This window comes from Danio aesculapii, chromosome 9, assembly GCF_903798145.1.
Source record: "Danio aesculapii chromosome 9, fDanAes4.1, whole genome shotgun sequence".
In the NCBI taxonomy this organism is placed as follows: Eukaryota; Metazoa; Chordata; class Actinopteri; order Cypriniformes; family Danionidae; genus Danio; species Danio aesculapii.
In genome coordinates this window covers 22,070,222-22,096,118 of record NC_079443.1, presented here as the reverse complement: position 1 = coordinate 22,096,118, position 25,897 = coordinate 22,070,222, and the positions used below count along the sequence as shown (strand labels likewise).

Sequence of the window (25,897 nt, the reverse complement as noted above, 5' to 3'; positions counted from 1 at the left end):
TCTCTCTAGTGAACATATTGGCTCATGCATCACCTGCTCTCCGCCGCTGACAAGCCTCACTGATAGTGGAGAGTGAGAATCCAGAGATTCCTCTAATAAATAAACAAATTTACCAGCGTTACTATCACCTCCAAAGCTTCAGGCATCACATTGCACGGGAACATATGCCATCAGCATTAAAAATTTGATGTAGTTCAATCAACTTTACTGGCACCCTACTGATTTTATGATTACCTCAAACACTAAAAAACACTAGTATAATTAGAGCTTCAAATTAAGATTTATCAGAATGCCTAATAATCTTGGTACATTATGGCAATAAGCTTGTATTATAACATTTTAACAATTTATGCATGTTATATATGTCAATACTGTATATCAGCTCCCTTCATACTCTTCCTATCTATTAAAAATTACAAATTAATGGGCAAAGATGGAAGTAAATGATTTATTGTTACAAATGATCTGATGTTGTTTTGTTTCTATAGAAACATTCACAGCTACTTAATAATAATGAATATCTGCTGAAAATCCAATCAGCATATTAGAATATTTTCTGAAGCATGAGCTGCTAAAAATAAAAAAAATAATGTATTTAATACTACATTGATAAAATGACGACTGCCTCGGTGAGCATAAGCGGTTTCTTAAAAATAAAAGCTTAAATATAACATTTTCATTCCCTTTCATTCATCTGTATATACTACACATACAATAGCTGTGTTGCTTCAAGGTTATGTAATGCCAATTTTTTAAGTGAAGTTTCATAAACTAATTTCGAGAGGAGCACGTGATATGATTGAGCACGTCTGGCCACTCATTTGTAATCAGTAATAATCCAATCATAGTAATCCTAGTTTACTATAAATGGATCATTTTCTCCCTACTGTTTCTATCTTTGTTTGGAAGAATCCCCCCTTCCACCCCATCTCCTCCTTTTCCTCCCTTTTCTAAAGGGGGAGCTCTCGAGACCTACCTGATCTCTGATCTCCTGATATGCTTATCGACCGGGCGGGAGCCCTGGGCTCAAATATCTCCGAACTCAGGGTTCTCTCCCGGGACAGCATGCCAAACCTGCTTTATACACCAAGCATATCTAAGTGGGAACTCTTGAAATAGTACATATGTGATATCTTAAAATACACTCACCGATCACTTTATTAGATACACCTTACTAGTGCCTAGTTGGACCCCCTTTTGCTTTTAGAACTGCCTAAATCCTTCGTCGCATAGATTGAACAAGAGACTAGAAATATTCCTCAGAGATTTTGGTCCATATTGACATGATAGCATCATGTAGTTGCTGCAGATTTGTCGGCTGCACATCCATGATGTGAATCTCCTCTTTCACCACATTCCAAAGGTGCTCTATTGTGTTGAGATCTGGTGACAGTGGAGGCCATTTGAGTACAGTGAACTCATTGTCATGTTCAAGAAACCAGGCTGAGATCATTTGTGCTTTATGACATATGCATTATCCTGCTGAAATTAGCCATCAGAAGGTGGGTACACTGTGGTCATAAAGGGATGGACATGGTCAGCAACAATTCTCAGGCAGGCTGTGGCCTTGACACGATACTCAATTGGTACTAATCGGCTCAAATTGTTTGCAATCTTCTATAGTTCAAATTTGGTGAGCTTGTGTGAATTGTAGTCTCAGTTTCCTGTTCTTAGCTGACAGGAGTGGCACCCGGAGTGGTCTTCTGCTGCTGTAGCCCAAACACCTCAAGGTTCGACATGTTGTGCGTTTAGAGATGCTCTTCTGCATACCTCGGTTGTAACGAGTGGTTATTTGAGTTACTGTTGCCTTTCTATCAGCTCAAACCAGTCTAGTCATTCTCCTCTGACATCACTGGATTTTTCTTACCATTCTCTGTAAACCCTAGAGATGATGTGCGTGAAAATCCAAGTAGGTCAGCAGTTTCTGAATTACTCAGACCAGCATGTGCTTGGCTGATTAGAAATTTGCGCTAGCGAGCAGTTGGACAGGTGTACCTAATAAAGTGGCCAGTACGTGTAATTTATTATTCTTAACTATATTCAGGTAATGCTCTTTAGAACTCAAATCAGAGTGAGGATCAGAATGAACAGCCTGCTGATTACATTTTAAACTTGAGCATCTAGTCATTATTTAAGATATGGAACCTACGCTTTAAACCAGAAAGCTGACATTAAATGGAAGGAGAGACACATTATGCATATAAGCTTCAAACTGATGTGATCTTTCCAGTTTAAAAAAAAGTGATTTGGTCAAAGAAGGATTTCATATTTTCTGCGTCAAATATCATTACATTACAGTACTCATTAGCCATCATTACCGTTCAATTTTGCAGCACTGCTGATATTCACACTTTGAATATTAATGACACAGTACATTTGCATAATATGCTGTGCAGGTATGGATATAAGCATAGTTCTTCGATTCTACTAAGGCCGGGGATTCCTGTCCGCAGACGTCCAGTTTTGAGCTACGACTGCTGAAAAGCAAAAGAAATTGTGCTTTATTGAACTGGAGCTTGTCAGCATTTTCAGAGAGCTAGTAAAGTATAATTGTGTCATCCTTTACAAAGCAGTGTTGGGTTGACAGCAGCCACAGAAGCTTCATTACTCTGTGTTTTATAGGGCTGTTTGAGGATGGCAAGATCGTTTGGTGATGAATAATGTCTTTCTCACTGGGAGCTACAGTAAAACATACAACAGCACCGGCTCTGCCAAAGGTACATGGATCATCTCCAATGAGATCAACTCCATGGAGGAATTATACAGGGTTTTCGTCTGACGCTCCTCGACATGCATGGCAGTGAGAGAGAGAGTGGATGAACAGGAAAATATTCTTACAGTCTCGTGTTGAGAGAATGACAGATGGATGGTTCTCGAACAAATGAAACACAGCAACACCTGGATTAAAAACCCCAAGAAGCACACTGTGAATTGAAATACTGTAAATAATGTCCTCGAATTGAAAATTCACCCCAAAACAGACATTCACTATGAATATCTCAGTGAGTTGTTTCAGTTTTATATCAATGGTTAACATCTCTTTAAAAAATAATATAAATAATTTAAATAATCAAAAATAATAATAATAAATAATAAAGAATTACTCATCTTATTTCGTATCATCCAGACTCGACAAACAATCCTGAGTACATTCATGCTGGTAGAGCAGTTCACTTTAAACATTTAACATCTAAACAACTGGACTTTTTCTATCAAATGTGTTCAACACATCTCAGATTTTTGACTGTGTAACAAAAATTCACAATTTAAAATTTTCCTTAGAATTACGTGATAATAAAAACTCGTGAATACATGCAATTGTTTTAGTTTTCTCTTTTGATTAATGACAAGTATTAGTTGAGATAATTTCAGTTCTGTCATGAAAACTCTCTGAGAGATTTAGTAAGCCATGAATATGTATATATTTGGCCTTGGCGGTATAGATCTGCTACACTGCTGCTGCTTTGATTAATTGCGCAAAGCAAGAACTGAGACTTGTTACCGCCAGTATATTCACAGAAATGTTGAATATAACACTATAACACTGATGCTGCAAACATAACATACATGAAACCCTATAGCAAATCTATACACAGGTGGAGCTGGGGTGGAGGAGGGATCTGAAATCGAACTGCAGATTGCCAACACTACACTGACAGTGTTGGGCAGTATAGCCTATCACTACAAGTAGTGAGGCTATTAGCTTAACTACATTTCTCAGTAGTGTGGCAGTAGCATCGCTACTTTCTAAATACAATAGCTTTTCAATAGTGAAGCTATTTTTGTAGTCAAGTAGCGCAGTAGCGTCCACACAAGCTATGTTTACCGATCGCGGATCAATAAGTGATGGCACCAACAATCACTGAGCTGTGAGGCCGGTGTCTAGCCGATGAAAGTAAATCCATATGATGGCGGGAATGACGATTTCTTCTTCTTCTTCTTCCTGTTTTTTGGGGGTCGACAACAAACATTTTTGTGTGTTACTGCGACCTCTCTCTCTGTCTCTCTCTCTCTCTCTCTCTCTCTCTCTATATATATATATATATATATATATATATATATATATATATATATATATATTTATATAGTTTACTGTAGTAAAGGCTAAAGTATACTATGGTAATTACTATTAGATTACGATAGTTACTAATGATACTACATTATTTAGTGTAATTCATTAATGAAGAGGTGTAAATATATATACAATATAATTCTCATTCCTAAATATTTTACTTTACTATAAATTACTATAGTATTTTAAATGTGTAACACCTGGTTTTATTAGATTTTTTGCTTTGCTGTTATATACTGTAATTTGTTTCTTTTTGGTTTTTGCAGTAAATAATTGAACTGAACAAATATGCCTTAGGGGCGACGCAGTGGCGCAGTAGGTAGTGTGGTTGCCTCACAGCAAGAAGGTCGCTGGTTCGAGCCTCGGCTGGGTCAGTTGGCGTATCCGTGTGGAGTTTGCATGTTCTCCTCCAGGTGCTCAGGTTTCCCCCACAGTCCAAAGACATGTGGTACAGGTGAATTGGGTAGGCTAAATTGTCTGTAGTGTATGAGTGTGAATTAGTGTGTGTGGATGTTTCCCAGAGATGGGTTGCAGCTGGATAGGCATCCGCTGCGTAAAATGAATGCTGGATAAGTTGGTGGTTCATTCCGCTGTGGCAACCCCAGATTAATAAAGGGACTAAACCGACAAGAAAATGAATGAATGAATGAATGAATTAAGCCTTATATGTTTCATTGACAGCTTTATTGGTCACTAAGATATGACAAACTTGGATTTAAGTTGCTTCGGTTTAAAAACGAAAATTGCAAAAAAAAATTGGAAAAGCTACTTTTGCCAAGTAGCATAGCTTAGCTTGCTACATGTCCCAGAGGGGAGCTTTTAGTGTAGTTAAGCTACATTTTAAGTAGAGTAGCAAATAGCTTAGCCTACTGCATTTTTCAAGTAGCTTGCCCAACACTGGACACTGATGTATTTAAATAAAGTGGAGCAAGCTCATTGGCTGCTGTAGTGACAGCAACCAATCACCTGCACCATGTAGTTGATGTGAATACAAGAATAAATACACAAACTGAGAAATAAAGATACAATAAAAAATAATATTGATTGCAGCATTTAACACTACAACAGTAAATAATTGACTACTTTAAATCAATCCACACAGAAGTGTCTTTGCTATGTCTCAGACCTCGGTGGAGTTGTAAACAGGTCATATAAATCCAAAACAGGCTCATTTGACAGTTTAATGGAAGTCTTCATTAATTTTCTCCAGGAAACACACAGTAGTCTGAATCCAAAGAAAAAACCAAGAGCGCTGGAACTTTATTAGATGATATTAAGGCTGGGAGCCACTCCTGAGACCCCCGACTTCAAATAATGTATTAAGTTTGAAACTTAATTTTGTATGCACAATTGAACGGGGAGGTCCCATGAGGAAGAATAGATTTAAGATCCACAGAATGGATATATGATGGGGATGGTTTTTAATATGAGCAAAGTTAAAGCATGATACGATTAAAAAGAATGAAGCAGATCTTCCATTACTTCGCAGAATGAACAGAGCTTTGCATATAAGATCCTTTTAAACTGATTTGCTCCAAAGTTCGCCTGAAACGACTCTGGTTTTGATGGACAGGTGATGCCTGTGAATTAGAGCATAATGAAATCTGAAGCAAAAAATGAAAATGTCATATCGAAAGAAAAATGATCCGATGAACACCGTTTTGAAGCATCAAGACCTGTTATACAAAACATGATTTTAGGGCGAAAGGGATCAATGAAGCATTGTTAAGGAGGCCTACAGCATTATATATTGACTTAACGAACATCTGACAGTGAGTCTTAATTAAGCCAACACACACCGCTCTGCCTTAAGAACTGCCTCGTGGCTTCTGTTAATTAACTCCAGCGATGCACCATCACTCAAAAACCTGCACAAGTTTTGCTGCAGATCACTCATTCACACGAGTCTGTAAAGTAACAAATCCTTCCAGGATTTATGAACTGATTTATCTTTAATAGAAATCAAAAGATAAATTGGGATAATTAATAAAAGGCAAATAATGATTCCTTTTAAACTGTCCGATTAATTTCGTTTTATAACCGTGATGTATTATTAACAAACCGTAAATCACCGCAGTCAGAGTTAATCTCCCCATTCATTCAAACCATCCTGAAATAAATGTTTTTTTTCCTTTTCTTTTGTGCTCCAACAGTCGTGTTTCTAGATTAATGAGCGAACAGAGTCTAATCTTGATTATGGCATCGTGAACTCCCATAATTCCTGCCTCCATTTCCTCTTTCACAGTCAGGAAAACTTATTTGGACTCTTCAATCTCCTGGCTGGTTCATGAACCCAACTGCACTGGAGCTACAAAGAGAGTCTGCGAGCACAAGCCCATTGGTGTGCGATTTCACTGGCGTCCTCCAATAGGTAATAGAGGCAGAAGGCAGAAATCATCAATCAAAAGCCAGGTCACCATTCATAGCCATCTCAGGACGGGCACTATATAACCGTAGCTGCTAAACAGCACTAATTTCCCAGAATGAAATACGTGGCGGCCACAGCGGCCATTTGCAGGATTTGTATCGGAGGCCATATTCAAGGTCATGCTTCGGCTTCTGCCTATTAAAGGCTGTTTGAAACATTGAAGGGCCAGTTTATGTCTCGCTGGCTTCTCACTGAGGTCTAACGCAGCGGCGCGATGGTGGATGTAAAGAGCGTAGAGTGATGAAAGAGGAGGGACGGGGAGGGAAAGAAATGATCGAAGGAAAAAGGAGGAGGAGGGAAGGAGGTCCAGTTAAATGTGGATTAATGGACAATGGCCTTTTTCACTCTCAATGAGATTCGAAGAGCATTGGGATGTAAGTGTCAAATGTAAGAACAGATCAATTGATGCGGTGTAATATTTAAAACTCAATGCAAGATGTTAGCAAGATTAACATGTATTTACATTAGCGCACCCTCCTCAAGCTTTTGCAGGTTAATATAAGCCTTAAACTGTAAAAAAAAGGCAGGGTTTCACACAATTCATTCATGTAGTCCCCACACAAATCAGTTTATTGGTTTTGATAAATTTAAATGGATTAAAAATAAAACAATTACGTTGTCCCAAAAAAAAATCTCAAAATTTGTTGTTTCAGCTCATTCTAAATAGGAAGTTTGCACTTTTTTGAGTGTAGTAACATTGTATTGATAATATAGTGAGCAAATTTTATTCATGCATTGTTATTATACTTCATGTATTTTAAATAATATGATACAGCATATTATAATGTAGCATATATGTTTGCAAACATGTAAATTCATTTGACATAATATGATGTTTTACCTTTATTTTTACATAATTTATTTAACATTTTCTAATAAACATGTATATACACAGAGAGAGAGAATGCACAGAAATTGATTTTAATTTCTATTATAACTAAATACAAACTGTATTTACTACATTTAAAAATTAAGGATTTGAAGGAATTTGAATATTAAGAATTTGTTGAGTTTTACAGGCACTGAAGAGAATATAACAACCGCAGGACCGAATTTGGGCACCCCTGTTTTAGTCGATCGCTGAGGATATTGAATTATTCATCCACTTCATGTTGCAAACTTCTTAATTCAGTCTACCGTTGTTTCCTGTTTCCTCAAGTACTCTCATTTAATTTGTGCAGCGCTGGGGAAACTCAGCTTAACTAGTGGCAGGTGCTGCTCTTATTGGTAAATGATTGTCTAATTCTTCACATCATTTCTACTAATGCGTTTGTGGCTTTGGGTGTAGGCATGAGATCAAAACGAGCCTCCTTTATGTTTACCCCATCCATAACCGACTACAAATGGGGTATGAACGTGGTGCTCAGCGTCAACGCTCAATCTCAAAATTTGAATGAAACTAGAGCGCCACCTCCTGGCGAAAACTTGCCAGACAACTGTCGTATGCAAACATATGGAGAAGTTCCACTCCACTCATTCCAGAGCAACTGTGCTCATTCATCCATACCTGAGAGCTGAAGTGTTTTAGCCCCTGCTGCCAGAATGACCCCTGCTCTTCTCTGAAGACTGATCACTGTCAGCATTCGGCTATGAGATGAAAACACGCCTCTGTAAAAGTTCCCCCGACTAAAGACAAAGGAAAAGATAAACAAGTCATGGCACATTAAATGCACTAAAATGGGTTTGTTTTCTATTTACTTGAGCGTTTGAATTAGACTGTACAATATTTTATGGTTTCTGCAGAACTAGAACGGCCAGATGGTGGTTTATACGACTGAACTATTTAGCTTAATTTAGCCTAACCGTTTTCCCGACTAGTAGTCTATGTTATTCACATTTATTCCTGGAATACAAAATGCTTTATGCAAGATGTAATCTTTTTACGTAAATGCATGGAATGTATACTGTAATCATTACCTCAAGCTACATACTGGATTTATGCACATGGTCAGGATTTCTGTAGGTTTAATGAAGGTAAATGTATGACCTTTTAAAGCCATTTTAAGAATGAGTAAAGAATAATGTATAAATAATTTGAAGGGAACACAATTTGTATATGAATGAATACAGAGCACACAATGAGTAGCATTAGTAGTTAATGATAACTTTTAATATTACTACTAATATAATGGCATTAATATGACAATTGTAAAGCATAAAGCAAAGATGTGTACACTAGTCATGTTTTCAGTAAATTTGATCAAAATATATCAAAAGGGTTTAATTAAGAATAAATATTTTCCAGTGGGCTTATTCCAAATTAAAAATATATAACCATTCAAAAGATGTTTGATCTTATTTGCAAAAGCACAACTGATTTTAATTCCTCAGAAAACAATACATCATTTCATTATTTTACATGTGTTTAAGTATTTGAATTGGACATACGAAAGGAAGATCTGCACTGCTGCAACATTTAATGTTGTGTCTTTATGAATTAAGATTTTCTGCTTTGATTTACAACTTTTTCAAACCTTAAACTAAATTGTGGATGTGGAACCGTGCCAAACAAATTACACAAACTTGCCATTAGAGTGAAACATTATAGTGTGTTGTCCAAACTGCAGTACTTTTGTATTATTGCTGTATGCAACAATTGATGCTGCAGTAGCCTATATGTTAGAAAATAGTGACTTGAGAGATCCTATAGAATCACCACAACATAGCCTGGACTTTCTTTTTCTTTGATGGAACACACATGCTGCACAATACAACATCTGCATCAAAATAAACTAACAAATAACAAGCACATATACAGTGCTCAGCATAACTGAGTACACCCCGTTTTCACAATGAATATTTGTATCCATTTCTCAGTGAATATAGGCAATGTATTTTGGTACATTTAACCAAAACATATTTATTAAACAGATATATTTAGTAATAATTTAGTCACCAAACATATTGAGAAATTGAAAGATAAAACAATTAAATTCAAGCAAAATATTGCAAAAAACATCATACCACCTACAACATTTCAACTACATGTTTCTATTTTTTGGCTTCTCTTGATTTTTCCTCTTTTAAAATTAAATTTATAAACATAAATTTGGGTGTACTAGTTTTTGAACTGTTATCGTAAGTTATATGAAGCTCTGGATTTGGCTTCAGTACTGACTAATCTAATGTATATGCACAAATGTAATATTGTATAGCTTCCTGTTAAAAATATGAATTTAAAAGAGAGATTTGTGAGAGCTGTACTTATTTATTCTGAACACTGTAAATACAATAAAGAAAAAGATGTAATTTAAATAAACAGTAGTTTATTGTTTTCTGAGAAGTCTAATGTAGTACCATTCATGTATAGCAATTGAATAATTAAATGTAAAATACTGCAAAGTCTTCATTTTATGAATAATTCAATAAAACTAATCATTATTAATGTTAGAAATTAAGCAATTTATTAGGCATGAATGCTTTTAAAATCCTCATACAGTCACAGGCCTCAAAAACACACGCAAACGATAAATTTTATCCAGATTAGGCATGGGACAATAACCGGTTTCAAAGTTTAGCGCGGTTTGGAAAAGTTAAGGTTTTGAAACCGCAATCATTTTCTTTTACACTGTTCCTAAAGTATATGTACTTTTTAAAATGTGTTTTTTTTTTTTACAATTATAAGTTTTTTAGGGTAGCAGTATCTAGAGCAAAACAACCATCCAAATTAAAAGCTACTGGTCAGCCCACGATTCAGGAATTGTCTGAAAAATAAGTTCCTTATACTCCAACATACAGTGATTTATTTAAATTGTTTAGCCTGACATGCTTAAAATAAAACAGCCAAAATATTTCAAATGTTCCTTAAAATATGTGTTCAACGGGGAAAAAGTAGTTGTTTTTTTTACCCAGACATTTTAAAAGAATTAATCAATATCGTAAAACCGTGATACTTTTATCCAAGGTTATCATTCCATCAGAATCTTATACCGGCAGATGCCTAAACCAGATCCAGACTGTGATGTGACAATTGTGAATGATCACATTGCGATATCAATGCAGAAATTATTGCGCAAATTATTGTGCAACCCTAACACACGCATAAACATTTTGGTGAATACAAAATACACTGCTTACTTTAATTAAGGGCTATTTTGCATGTTAATTTGTGTAAATGCGTATCATATTAGTTAGGCAGGCTAAACAAAAAGGCAATAATATATTTTAATCCAAGCCTATATATTAGTCCCAGCCTTTCACTCACCTTTTCAAGTACTCTTGATCTGGAAGGCTTGCAAGTAAACTGACAAAACATTACTATAATATGGGCTATATGAATGTAAAAGTGAAATCATAGCAGAAATCATAGTCATGTCCATCCCAAGCACCATCCAGTCCATTCAAGTAGTTCCACAGGAAATGCACAATTTACCACCATTAACAGTAGAGCGAAAAGGCCACATTCTCATATAGGCCTATTTTTGGTCATTCTACAGATTTTACATTTTGGTAATGTTAGTAAGATATTTAACAAAAAATTACTTTTTTAATTTAACAAATAATTTTTTATATTGTTACCAATTTATAACCAATTTGAATTTTTCTGTTTTAATCTAAAGTTAATTTATAAAAACATGTGGCTAAAGTCTTTAAATGCCTCTATATAGTGTATGATTAGGTTAACTATAATAACCTTGCAAAGAAGTTCTAAATGAAGCAAGCTACTTCAGAAAATAGCAGCATCAAAAAGCTATTATACAGTAACAGAGCTCTGGATGAGCTCTACAGCTGATAAAGGAAGGAGCCAGACTATAAACTCAGCCAAGCTAGTTTAATTCTGCCTTTTCCACAATCATCAAAGAGCTCTCAAAGTCTTCCGGATTCAGTGCTGTGCTGTCTAATCCTGACATTTCCAAGACAGACTTGATTTAACTTTGAATTATGACAGACTTGTCTTAACTTTGAAATAATGGCATGGCTGAATCTGATCAAGTTACACAACCTTTCAAAGACACAAGAATCTCAATCTGCTTTATTTATTTGTATTTATTTGCCGGATAATAGAACTACTTGTGTTGAAGTTCATTCATGTCAGTTTAATGTTATGTTTTAGTACTCAAAAGTTCATGTTGGGTTACACATATGTTGGTTTACACCGTAAACTATTACAAAGGCAAAGCCCATGATGGCTAGCAACCATGTAAAACATACAGCAGTGGTTTCAAGTGCATTTAATCTTGCAGAGAACAGATAACCTTTGGCATGTCTGGTTAGGCATTAAACATCTCTCCAAACCTAAATGAGGTATAAGGTCACAACGACACAACCATGAAACAATTCCATCTCATTGATCATTTCATCATGAAGGCTGTCATATAAGTTCATAAACTGTGAGTGAATATACTGACTTATGTACTGGCTGTACTTTGCTGCTCAGGCAAATTTCACAAAGCATGTGCAGTTAGCTAGAGCACTGGAGTTTGTGTTTCAAGGTCACTTTCTTTAAACAGTTTTGTTTGATGTTTATACAGGCTAAACTATGCATTGTTCTCTACAGTTCTACTTCCTGTTTGTTTTTAGTAGCTTCAAAGTAGCTTCAAAATGTGATCTCTAGACCTGGGAAAGTCATGTTAACTCCGTGGACATTTTAATGACTATACATTTTTCAAATGATTCCAAGCTCTACAATATTGGATCAGGTAGAATTTGTAAGTAAAATATATATATAATTTTAAATCCTTATCCATAATCCCCGTCTAGGAGACTACAAAGAACTTAATATTTTAACACAGTGAGCCAAAATGAGAATCAAGAGAATTAAAAGTTGTATTTTAAAGCAGTGGATTCCCTTCAGATGCGTGTTACTGGCTATGAAGGTCTTGACTGGTGTCTTGCACATCCCGTAACATTGCATACGGCAGACACACACTTCTAAAAGTTTTAAAAAGACAAGATGTCACCAGTGTGGGAGCTTTCACAGTGAAAAAAAATGAATAATCTACATGTTTCCTACAGTTAATGTTAACAATTTGTTTGTCTGTTGGTTTAGTAATCAGGCTCAGAAAGATTTGTATTTATTGACCTATATATCAGTTATCAGCCAAAATGTCCCTATCTCTGCATCACTAACATTGAAAGCAAAGGTCTTGTGAAGGTGAGATATGAAGTTATGGATTTTAATCTATGGCTCAACGACTAAGACTTCAAGGTTGTTATTAAATACGATCCTGCCGTCCACCTCTTTACTGCAGTCAGGATGTCTCAGTAAGTCCAGCACTTCTTTCTTCAAACGTTCAGGAGCATTTTTACTGAACTCTTTCACCTCAGTAAGGAAATCCAGCAGCAGTTCTCCCTCCTGGTCTCCTTCAGTGAAGCACTCTGTGATGTCCATCTGGGACAGAAGCTCATATTTACGGTACGGGACGCCCTCAGAATCTAAGAAGCTCTTTATTTCTCCTGTAGTGACACACTGGCTGATCTCAGTGTAACAGAGCTGCTCTCGAAATGTTGACCATAATTTGCCCCACCCACTCTCACCTATGCAGAAAAACAACAGAAACAAATAAACAAACATATTTACTTGTGCTTTCAGACCCTATGGCAGTTCTCTACAAATGTGGAAGGCAGCAAATATATAATCAGTGTTTTTTGATTGAATTTTGATCTATGGCTATTAAATCCACAAAAATAGGCTAATGTTATAAGCCCCATTTCACATCATCCCTGTTATAAACAGCACATGACATTATATCTTCTGTTTGAAAATACAGTTGTTTTGTCTAAGAATTAGAGTTTGCATTGTCTTGTGGAAAACTCATGTAAATTAATAATAACCTCTATGGATATTTTAATAACTATACATTTTTCTGTTTAATACAAATGAAGCATTGGGTTAAAATCATATGTTAAAAAACCTATTATGAATTCCTTATCATTAATCCTTGTAAAGGCACACCTTTCGTGCACATCCTTATGTACCATCTTTTTGCAGCTAGTCCAACAACCAGTATTTAAAAAAACGCGAGTAAGACTGAATCTTCTTTAAAAAAAGTTACTGAAGAAATGCAAAATGAAAGTACAAAAGATACAATAGACTCGATATAGCTCGGTCAAAAGATTGTGTTGCTTCTAACATCCATAACTGCAATCTGACTTAAACGTACAAACTAATGACATCATGACATATTATAGACACAAGCCAAAAAATACCAAAGCAAAAGTTTTTCAATTGAATTAATTATTAAATTATGCAGTTTAGATAATACAAGAATTAGGATTTCTTATTTTATTTAAATATCAATATCATTATGTTTTAACCTTTTAACTGAATTAACATCACAAATGAATTACGGATAACTGGCTCTTACAATACTTATCCAGAACATTTCAAGGAGCCTTCAATATTGTAGTCAAAATGAGAATCACTGCATATTAACTAGTAATACACAACACGTTTTAAAGAGAGAATTGTTAATAAGTTCTCAGTAATGAACAATCAATTTTCAATTTTTGGATTGAAATTTAATTGATTTGATTGATTTTTTACACTCGATCAATTGTTTTTAAATCTGAGTATAGGTGAGCTAATCCTGTTAGTCAAAGTCCATATGATTGGGTCCTTTTAACAGTCAACTTCCAATATATAATGTTGCTGATGAACATGAAAAAGTTAAATAAAGTTACACTAAAACAGGAGGTTTTTTCTTGTCAGAAAGCGCTTTATACTGTACAAATAAGCACTGTTTCTCCTTGAATGAAGCTCCTTGAATGTAGTTTTCTTTTGGGACGTACATGACAAGGGCATTCAAAAGATGAGGCTTGGTTGAATCGTGAGTTAGTTCCGTAATTTCTGTTCTCTCCAATACCAAGAGATGCTTTCTCACAAATAAAATATAGCAATAAACATGCAAACGTTTTTCCCCCAGATGCAATAAAAGCTTAGTTTATTATAAAGTGCTTTCTGTGCAAGTGCTTTCAAGTATGTGTGCTCTGAAAATAATGTTTCAAGAGTTCACACTTGTCTGATGACTGATAATAAAGCTTGTTTGGCATGCTGTCCTGGGAGAGAGCCCTGAGATAAAAAGATCCTCGAGCCCTGGGCTTCCTCCCATATGCAGGGCAAAAGGAGAGATTGAGCTCAGGTAGATCTCGATGAACTCCCCTGACTTATTTCTGGCTAATGACCAATATAGGATGGCTAAGGAGAGGTGTACACTTACTAAGAGCTTGGCTATGGTATCAATTTGGAATGTTCAATTTACTTAGATTGCGTGTTTTTTTGGACTGTGGGAGGAAACCGGAGAACCCGGGGGAAACCCACACAAGCATGGGGAGAGCGAGCAAACTCCGCACAGAAATGTCTACTGGTTTCGTAGGGAGTTTAACCAGAGACATTCTTGCTGTGAGGCAACAGTGCTAATCACTGGATTGCTGTGTCGCCCATCTATAAAGGAGGGGGAGTAGGGGTGTGTAGGGGGGGATTCTTCAAGATGAAGATATTGAGATAAAAAACTATTTATAATGAATTAGGAATCATCTGATTGGTAAATCAAACGTGAGCTGATGTGGGACCAGCTGTGAACAATCATAAGCACATGATTCTCTTAAAATTAGTTTATAAATAAACTTCACTTGAGGAGTTTAAACTGACAGGCTTTAAAATACATGCAGATATTTTGTTTATTATTGTTTATTATTATTGAGTAACCGAGGCACGAGCTGTGAAGGCTCCATCCACTTTTTAAGAGACACAATAAGTGTGGTTTTGTTTCCGTTTAAAAAGGGACATATAGTGAATGGTATGAAAAATGTAAGGCACAATCTTGGGATGCCCTCTTAAAGGTACCGTATGTAATGTTTGCCACTAGAAGAAGTGTATTCACAACAAACAAAGATGTAGTTTGATGATGCTGTGGAATCATGAGAGTTGGGGTCCTCATTACATTCTACAGGACTCCTGGAGAAATCATGATCATAGATGAGGTAAAGTATTTAAAACTTATAATCAGGGTAACATGAAGCAATGTAGTCTAAAAGCTGTCAAAGCAAAACGAGACCTCTGAAGAAATTGCTGATGAGAGATGAGCATGACTTGGCACCAAAGCAGCGGACCTTTTATTATGCCACAGTCCACTATTTATGGTTCTTGAGTAGTGATCATTTTGGGAAAGAAGCAGGGCTGTTTTATACTAAAAACAATTTCTTATTAAATCACGTTTGGTGTTTCACTGATTTATATAAAACCAAAGTGAAAATTAAAGGTGTGTGACATCATTAACATGGTGACACAGCACACGGTCCGTTCCCTCATTAAAATTGCTAGATTTGAACATTATTTAAAATATTTGGCATACTGTGAGTTCGGTACATAACTCATCAAAATATTTAACACAATTTTAATGGTTTATGAATATTTAATAAATTCTTACATACTGTGCCTTTAAACAAAACAGTATTATTACTTAGCATATGAATGGTACATTTTATACAAATTTTGACAAAGTTTTGAACTCTGTACCTGACACCAGAATGATTAAGAGCTTCCCATCTTTGTCCAGCAGACTCCGGAAAAATGAAACAGTGGCACTTGGATCTTTGACATAGTACAGCATCTGTTAAAAAGATAAATATTAATATTAAACAAATACAATACAAGATATTTGGACATAATAACATTGCTTCATTAATTATCTTTCTACTTTCTAAATGAATATTATTAATAAATAATGTATTCATGCATGAATTTCTCTTTTTTCATCATTGCCAACATTCATTCATTCATTTTCTTTTTGGCTTAGTCCTTTTATTAATCTGGGGTCGCCACAGCGGACTGAATTATTCTGTTCAGCGGACTGAACATATTCTGAAAATTCATTTCACATAGATGCTTGTCACATAATAGAAACAAAAAATCTGTCACAACAGCTCAAAACCTGTATCATGTGAATGAAGTCCATCTTTTTCCCAGGTTTTTTTTCTTGCCATTGTTTTTCAAATTCAGATGCTGTCATCTTATTCCATGTAAAGTTGATATGAGCAAGATCTGGAGATGTTGACACTCTCGCTAAAGAAAAAGAATAGAAGAAAAACAACACAAATATACATTTACTGGTCACAGAGTTGTCACAATACTTGTATTTCTACCTTTTATCTGAGATATATAAATACAATGTATTTGTACTAAATGTACACATTCAGTATAATGATACATGTCCCATTTCTTTATCAATATACTGTATTGAATGCCTGCATTCTGTTTACAGACTGATTTCTCAAGGCTACTCACTTTGAAATATACAGTATTAATCAGTTCAAGCATATGAAAAACAACTCATTGAAACAGCATTGAAACAGAGCCCGACTGAGCTGCTTAAAACTCTGTATAACAGTGGTGTCCAAACTCAGTCCTGGAGGGCCGATGTCCTGGCGAGTTTAGCTCCAACTTGTCTCAACACACCTGCAAGGATGTTTCTAGAAAGCCTAATAAGAGCTTGATTAGCTAGCCCAGGTATGTCTGAATGGGGTTGAAAATAAACTTTGCAGGACATCGGCCCTCCAGGACCGAGTTTGGACACCCCTGCTGTATATTGAGTGGTACCTTTATACTTGTAGAGCATGTCATTACTTGGTTCCACCACTTCATTGTCGACTTTGACATGTGGATGTTTTAGGTGCAGCTGAGCTAGCATCTCTAGATCAATATCACCTGGAAATGAGATGAATATGGATGCCTGAGAACTCTTTTAGGTATTAAAATATGAAATAATGCTATAAACGGAATGTTAATAACTGTTGTTATGAAAAGCATACCTGCTCCGCTCCCCACTCCCATTACATTCAAAACGGATCTCCCTCCACCAATGCTGCGGAGACAGCGAGAGAGAACATAATAAAGCCGAGATAATATTATAATATCTTGTCATTGTTAAATCTGCTGGCACATTCTGTATTACAAAGCTAGGACAGGCTAAATGAATAAAATATGACATTCATCAAGAAAGATAAAGCACCTTGCCAGAATGTCGGGAAGCGTATTATGAATGAAGTCCTGCATGCACTGGTGCTCTGATGAGCGCTCCAGAAAGAGCTCAAATGATTTGAGGTATCTGGGATAATCTTCCACAAGTGTTTTGAATGGAGCTGCCATGGTTTCCACTGGCTGAAATAGATGACCTGTGCTTTACAATGATAAAATTAGTTATGAGTAATATTTAAATGAAACACAGAAGAAGATATGAAGAGTTCAGATGCAAAAACCTCTAAGTGTCGTCTGAAATGTTCTTCTGAAATGGGATTTTTTCCATCAGGTTGAGTAATTTCAATTTTATTATAAATAATAGATATTTGTCATTGTCTTTAAAGTAAAGTAACTGAAAATAAACATAGGAGATGATCAGAAAAAATGATAATTTTAAAAGCTAATTTTAGATGCACTGGTTTTTGCATCTGAGCTCATCACATTTCAGAATCAGAATCAGAATCAGAATCAGAATCGGTTTTATTGCCAAGTGTGCTTCACACACACAAGGAATTTGTTTTGGCTACAGAAGCTTCCAGTGTACATAAAGTGACATGTGACAACACAAAATAATCTGAAAAAATAAAATAATAATAATAAAAAATGATGAACATTAAACAGATGCGGTTAGTGAAGAAACCTGGATGTTGAATTGTATGTACAGATTGTTATAAATATACAGGTTACAAGGTGCTGTGTACAAGTGCGAATGTAGAAAGTATTGCATTGTATATTGATATAAGGTGCTGTGTACAAGTGCGTATGAGAAAGTATTGCACATATTTATTGCACAGTAGGGGAATATTTAACTGTTCATAAGGTAGACAGCCTGAGGAAAGAAACTTTTCCTGTGTCTGGCTGTTTTTGTGCTTGGTGCTCTGAAGCGCCGACCAGACGGTAACAGTTCAAACAGGTAGTGTGCTGGGTGTGAGGCGTCCAGAGTGATTTTGCGAGCCCTTTTACTCACTCTGGAAGAGTACAGTTCTTGAAGTGTAGGAAGGGTAGTGCCAGTGATTCGTTCAGCAGTCCGGACTATTCGCTGTAGTCTACGGAGGTCGGTTTTGGCAGCTGAGCCGAACCAGACGGTGATTGAAGTGCAGAGGATGGATTGGATGACAGCTGAGTAGAACTGTACGAGCAGCTCCTGTGGCAGGTTGAACTTCCTCAGCTGACGAAGGAAGTACAGTCTCTGCTGGGCTTTCTTCACAATAGAGTCTATATGAGTGTCCCACTTCAGATCCTGAGAGATGGTGGTGCCCAGGAACCTGAATGACTCTACTGCAGCCACAGTGCTGTTCATGATGGTGAGTGGGGGGGAGTGCAGGGGGGTTTCTCCTGAAGTCCACTATCATCTCCACTGTTTTGAGCGTGTTCAGCTCCAGGTTGTTGTATCTGCACCATAACGCCAGCCGCTCCACCTCCTGTCTGTATGCAGACTCGTCACCGTTCTGGATGAGGCCGATAACAGTAGTGTCGTCTGCAAACTTAATGAGTTTGATGGAGGGGTCTTTTGCAGTGCAGTCGTTGGTGTACAGGGAGAAGAGCAGTGGAGAAAGAACACATCCCTGGGGGCACCAGTGCTGATGGTGCGGCTGTCGGATGTGATTTTGCCCATTCTGACTAGCTGCTGTCTATCTGTCAGAAAGCTGGTGATCCATTGACAGACAGAGCTAGGAACAGAGAGCTGGGCCAGTTGTACTCAAGCAGTGATGGGACGATGGTGTTAAAGGCAGAACTGAAGTCCACAAACAGAATCCTTGCGTAGTTCCCTGGTTTGTCCAGATGTTGTAGGGTATAATGCAGTCCCATGTTGACTGCATCATCCACAGACCGGTTTGCTCTATAGGCGAACTGCAGGGGGTCCAGCAGGGGTCCAGTGATGTCCTTCAGATATGCTAGCACCAGTCTTTCGAATGACTTCATGGCCACAGATGTTAAGGCCACAGGTCTGTAGTCATTGAGTCCTGTGATCTTTGGCTTCTTTGGGATTGGGATGATGGTGGAGCGCTTAAAGCAGGATGGAACTTTGCGCTGTTCCAGTGATCTATTGAAGATATGGGAGAAAATGGGAGCCAGCTGGTCAGCGCAGGTTCTCAGACAGGCTGGTGAGACACCATCTGGCCCTGGTGCTTTCCTTCTCTTCTGTTTACTGAAGATCTGACGCACATTTTCCTCACTGATCTGAAGAGCAGGGGGGGAGAGGAAGATGGCTGGAGGTGTTGATGGCTGTGTAGGGCGATGGTCCGGGCTGTGTTGATGTGGTGTTGATGGCTGTGTAGGGCGATGGTCCGGGCTGTGTTGATGTGGTATTGATGGCCGTGTAGGGCGATGGTCCGGGCTGTGTTGATGTGGTGTTGATGGCTGTGTAGGGAGATGGTCCGGGTGGGTGTGAGGTGTCTGGTCATAGGTGTCAAACCTACAGTAGAACATATTCAGCTCGTTTGCAATATGTTTATTGCTGTCGATACTGGGGGACGGTGTCTTGTAATTAGTGAAATCTTTTAAGCCTCTCCACACTGATGCAGGGTCGTTAGCTGAAAACTGGTTTTGCAGCTTTTTGGCATAGCTTTTCTTAGCCACACCAATCTCCTTTGTCAATGTGTTCCTGGCCCGATTGTACAGGATCCTGTCACCACTCCTGTAAGCATCCTCTTTGGCCTGACGAAGCTGTCTGAGTTTTGGTGTGAACCATGGTTTATCATTGTTAAATGACAAGTAGGTCCTGGTAGGGATGCATAACTCCTCACAGAAACTGATGTATGATGTTACAGTCTCTGTGAGCTCGTCCAGATCTGTGGCTGCAGCTTCAAAAACATCCCAGTCAGTGCATTCAAAACAGGCTTGTAAGACCTGCTCTGTGTCGTTGGTCCATCTCTTGACAGTCCTTAATACTGGCTTAGTAGTTTTTAAGTTTTTGCCTGTAAGTTGGTATAAGATGAACCAGGCAGTGATCGGAGAGTCCTAGAGCTGCTCTGGCGACGGAGCGATATGCATCCTTTATTGTGGTGTAGCAATGGTCCAAAATTTTATTGCCTCTGGTGGGGCATGTAATGTGCTGTTTGAATTTAGGCAGCTCATGTGTGAGTTTTGCCTGATTAAAGTCCCCAAGTATGATAAAAGCAGAGTCCGGGTGTTGTTGTTCTGTCTCTGTGATCAGATCAGCCAGCTGTTGCAGTGCAGTACTCACGTGTGCTTGCGGTGGAATGTAAACACAGACGAGAATGAACGAGGAAAACTCTCTTGGTGAATAAAACGGCTTACAGTTAATGAAAAGCACTTCCACATCAGGACAGCACATCTTCTTTAACACAGTTACATCCGTACACCACCTTCTGTTGATGTAAAAGCATGTCCCACCACCGCGCGTTTTGCCCGTTGACTCCGTATCGCGATCTGCTCTGTACAGCTGAAAGTCCGGTAGGTTTAATGCGCTGTCCGGAATGGCTTCGTTTAGCCAGGTTTCCGTGAAACACAGGACAGCAGAGTTGTTAAAGTTCTTGTTTTTGCATGTGAGCAGAAATAGTTCGTCCATTTTGTTAGGAAGAGAGCGGAGATTCGCCAGGTGAATGCTGGGCAGCGCCGTTCTGAAGCCGCGCTGTCTTAGCCTGACGAGCGCGCCGGCTCGCTTCCCACGCTTGCGCGTCTTGTAGCGTTTCCACAATGCGGCTGCTCCGCCGACTACAATGTTCCGCAAAACGCCACAAAAATCAAAATCCAGTTCTTGATTGGTTGGTGTGCACTGCCGAATGTTCAGCAGCTCGTCCCTGGTGTAACTGATCGTGTTTGACAAACATAAAACAGGACAGACTAACAAAAACAGTGCAAACACTGGAGAGCCCCCCGCCGAAGCGGCCATCCGCGGCGCCATCTTGATGAGGTCTCTTAGAGAAATAATTGCTATTTTAGTGGTCATGAATTGAGAAAACAAACTTCCCTTTATCTTATAACTCAAATTATTGTTGTTAGCTCCAAAAAAGCTAGCAAAACAGCTAATTTAATATTTCCCTCATAATTTAAAACCTTTGTTAATGTTAAAGACGAACCTGAGAGATCACTATGAAAAAAATGCACTTCAATTCATGACCTTTCAGGAAGAAAAAAAAGTTGTAAGCAGGGCTGTACGATTAACCAAATCGAATCGCAATCGCGATTTGAATCATTGCCATAAGATAAATCGTAAAAAGGTGTGATATGGAATATACATGTATTATTTAATTTCCCCCACCCAGAGCAAATGCATGACTGCTGTCTTACTAGCCAATTGAGTGAGCACACTTTCGTTCTGCCCAATCAGAACTTTTCAATCTGCCTCTTATCAGTCATTTTACTTTGCTGAGTGTTCTGTATTTATATAATTATATATATATTTTTGTTTTTATAAAAGGCTACATTATCTCTCTAATTTCAGCTTACCTTGTTTACAAAAGGTAAGGTAATTTTATTTAAGATGATTGCTCTGGAGAAAAATTTGTTTTTAATTTCTGAATATTTAGAAGCAAATTTGAATAAACGTTGAAGGTAACAATTTATTTTGATGGTCCATTTGAGTATTAGTAGACTGTCTGTTTAATATCTGTTGATACTGCTGCTAAACAGACATTTAACTAACTATAAGAAACTTTGGCAAGTACATGTCAACTTACACTAACCCCAACCTAACAGTCTACTTATAATCTAACGAGAATTAGTTGGCATGTAGATGCAATGTAACTTAAATCAAACAAACGGACCAACAAAATAAAGTGTGATCAAAAACTGCAATTAAATATTTTGCCCAAATAGCACAGCCCTAGTTGTAAGTTATGTTCTGTTTTAAACATTTTGGTTGTCTACTTCTATGAGTGACTCTGAATGAGTGACTAAAAACATACAGCTGAGGTTTAAATCTGAAAGATTTATTCAATTCAGTTCATCATAGACTCAACATAGACGTTCGAGTAAATTGAAATTGAAACTGTGTCAGTCCATTTTTCAGAATTAAATTTCAATGTAGTTCACTTCAGTGTGGTTTAATTTTCACTGCTGAAAGTCCAAACACTGAAGAGCAAATCCATCGATGCGCAGCTTCTCCCACACCACACCAGTCCCACACCAGGCAAGCCAGTGGCATCAGTTGTGAGGAACAAAACTTCACCAATTGAAGAAAGTAAACAAGAAACCTCTAGAGAAACCATGCTCAGTTATAATACAAACTTTGATTTATTTAGATTTAGGATATTATTTGCAAACTGTTTTGCTTAAAGCATAATTTAATGCATTAATATAACAAATGGGCAAGAAGTAATAAACTAATATGTGTTAGTTTCAACAAATGTGTATTGTATATGTAACAGGCATGGGATGATAACCGTTTTCAAGGTATTTTCTGTAATGCCGTTTCTAAGGTATGTGTAAGATTTTTTTTTATTTATTTTTTTTCTTCAGACAACAGTATCTCCAGCAGAAAAAAAATATATACAAATATGCCATAACTTAATTTTTTATGTTCATTCCACATAAATTTGTTAAAAGTGTTAAGTTAACTTAATCAAATTGTGTTGAGACAACATGAATGTATTGTGTGGAACCCTGCATTTTTTCATGGTGTACTGTCAGAATTTTATACCGGCCCATGCCTAATATGTAATTAGAACACAGAACTATTTTCTCCCTTTTACACTTTCTTTGCATTTGGGTGAGATTTATGAACATACAGTAAAGCGTCGGCATCTTCATTTGTGCATGAAATATTGTCTATTATTGTGTTACTACTAAATTATTGTTTTGGTTACTTTTTGCCCTATTTTGGCAGAATGCCTAAACGCCTAAGGCACGTCTCACATAAAATTTTATTTCTATGTCAAACAAATTCTACCTGCCTGATATAAACTCCTTTACAGATTATATAACTATTACCGATACACTTATTAGTTGGGCAAAGAGTAATGACGACTTGAAGCTAAAGTTTGATGACTCGGGACTTGAATGCAAAGACTCGAGACTTGCTTGTGACTTGCAAAACAACGACTTGGTCTCACGTCTGTACTAACATGAACAAACAATAAACAATACATTAATTGCGGTTTTTATTCGTATTTTTAAAGTTGGTTAATAAAAAATAAGTTTATTGTTATAAAAAAATTGTTAGTTCTTGTTAACTCACGGTGCATTATATGTTAACATGCATGGAATTAGATTTGAATAATGCATTACTAAATATTAAATGATTATTAATAAATGTTGTACATGCATTGTTCATTATTAGTTCATGTTAGTAAGCACCTTAAGAAAACTTAATGTAAACTGTAACCGAAATAATAAGATTCAATAATAGTTTGTTTCATTGAAAATGTATGTCAATTTCTGCTCGATCAATAGCACAAATAGAAACGCCATCCTATTAAACCTGCTGCATTTGTCAGACTAACGTAATCTCAGCAGTAGTAGCCCATATATACGTCGTGCGTCACATTCAGAATGATGATACGATTATCCATCAACAGGTCCATTGAAAGAGTGACAGATTATCTTTTTTAACAACTGTAGGATCATTTCTAACTCTATGTGACTGACCGTGAATGTGCACCGCCGCTTCTGTACACCAGCGGTTCACAAGAACACGAAGAAAGCAGAAGTACAGCTGCTTACCTTCCTCTTCTCCGTTAACACACACTGCCTGTGATGATGATTGTGTGGGCCGCCGCACATGACAGCCAGACTGAGATTTAGCCACGCCCATTGCAATGAGTCCCCGCCCACACCCTTAAAGCCGAAGGACCACACAAGAAGAACAAGAAAAGAAGATATTTTAAAGCTACTACAATTTCAAACGAGAGAAATCGTTTGGAATTCAATGATACACATTAACTTTGATATCTGTCCATTTACCTGTGTCTATAGGATTTAAACTTGAATACTCAAGTTGGCTCTTTCCAATTTGTTTCAACGATTAAAGCATACATTAAAATATATAAACAGGCTAGCCAAATACAGCAATTTAAAAAATGAAAGAAACATTTCACATCTTCCCATAGAATTTCTAACAACAAAATAATAACAAAGCTCATTGCTGCGCTCCAGTGTTCAACTGTGAAATTACACTTCACCATAATTTGAGCCATACATGAGCACATTTGTCCTATTTTGACTGCTATGCAATCATAGATCGTGAAAATAGCCCATTGACTCCCATGTGACTTCAGATAATCAGTTTTGACCAATGCAAACAATTATTTTTCAAGAGTCCAACATCCAGCTGTTCAAGAAAACACACAATACAAGTCATCTTTCAGTAGTGATCTACTGTATTGTTTTTAATAGAGAAAATGTTTTACAAATATATTGTATTCTAAATCTTGGACTTTAATTCTTGAAACAAAAAAAGATCAAAAAGTGGCCCAAATTAAAATCAATTTAAATGCTAATTTGGCTATTGTTGTTATCCATTAATTAACTTTTTGTAAGAAAGGCTAAACATATTGTGAAGCTCTACATTATTATTATTATTATTATTATATTATGATAATGATGAAGATTATTATTATTATTTTATTATGTTTTTATTTATTAATTTTTTTTCAAATGGCCAAATTATTATTATTATTATTTGCCTAATAAATGACAATAGGCTGGATTTTAATGTAAAACTTAACAGATTTTAAAAAAAATTCTAATCATGCAATTTGATGCAATAAATTAGTATTTTATAAATAAGTATTTATTCATATTTTTTATTCTAAATCTTTAGAAAATATTTTGGCACATTAAAAAGTGTAGTAATGAATGATGACCACCCAACAAGCTTATCCACCTAAAATTAGTGCTTGTAATAATGTCAGTAAAATGCAACCTATTTAAACCTCATAATTAAATAGAAAATTAGGCAAACAACTGCAAAAAAGGTCCACTTTTAGAGAAAAAAGAACCACCTGTTTGACTAGGCTGCCGACGGGCCTGATAATGAATGCTCGAATGACACAACAAGAAATAGGTATTTTTATGCAATGGTCTTTTTATTATTATTTTAAATTATTATTACTATTATTTTAGCTATTGGTACATACATCACTTGTACAGTAGACATGTACAGTAGATCAGTTTGGCGTTTAAATGAACATTGATGTAAATAATACCAGTCTGTGTCTTACCCCGAACAAATAACAAAAGAGAACAGGAAAAAAAATTGAATGATGTTTCTTTAATCTGCCTTTTATATTCTCTTTATTACAAGATTTAAAGTGATTTTCTCACTTCTCAGTCAGTTTGATTGTGTCAAACTTTGTTAAACAGATCTGCCTACTGCTGAATGAAAATTCTTGATTAAAATGAGAGAAGCCAGAGAGATTCATGGGAAATCTTCTGGAGAATTATTAAAGCTTAATGGAAAAATTAAGCCTGACAGAATCACACCACCCAGACACGTGTCCCCTAGGTGGCACTGACAAGTCTAGTTAAATTCAGC

At 36.7% G+C, this 25,897-nt stretch overlaps 1 protein-coding gene across 2 annotated transcripts; it reads right to left on the bottom strand.

Annotated features, from left to right (window-relative positions):
- Nucleotides 1–11,471: 11,471 nt before the first annotated feature.
- On the bottom strand, nucleotides 11,472–24,127 carry hnmt (histamine N-methyltransferase). 2 transcript variants are annotated; one of them, XM_056465834.1, is made up of 7 exons: nucleotides 24,085–24,127; nucleotides 17,450–17,617; nucleotides 17,250–17,302; nucleotides 17,038–17,145; nucleotides 16,373–16,503; nucleotides 15,958–16,051; nucleotides 11,472–12,977 (listed from the first exon to the last, which is right to left on the bottom strand). In XM_056465834.1, the coding sequence occupies exons 2-7, from the start codon at nucleotides 17,584–17,586 to the stop codon at nucleotides 12,622–12,624; spliced, it is 879 nt and encodes a 292-aa protein (XP_056321809.1). In that variant the 5' UTR covers nucleotides 17,587–17,617; nucleotides 24,085–24,127; the 3' UTR covers nucleotides 11,472–12,621. The 2 variants fall into 2 exon arrangements, with proteins under 2 accessions (XP_056321809.1, XP_056321810.1); XM_056465835.1 differs by having other exon boundaries at nucleotides 17,450–17,612.
- Between the last annotated feature and the right edge of the window lie 1,770 nt (nucleotides 24,128–25,897).

Excerpts from the sequence above, each read along its gene's own strand:
- hnmt (XM_056465834.1), bottom strand. The coding sequence starts at position 17,586 with ATGGCAGCTCCATTCAAAACACTTGTGGAAGATTATCCCAGATACCTC. Across the intron at positions 17,303-17,449 it reads CTTCCCGACATTCTGGCAAG|CATTGGTGGAGGGAGATCCG; the intron begins GTGCTTTATCTT and ends CTGTCTCCGCAG. Across the intron at positions 16,052-16,372 it reads ACTTCATTCACATGATACAG|ATGCTGTACTATGTCAAAGA; the intron begins GTTTTGAGCTGT and ends TCTTTTTAACAG.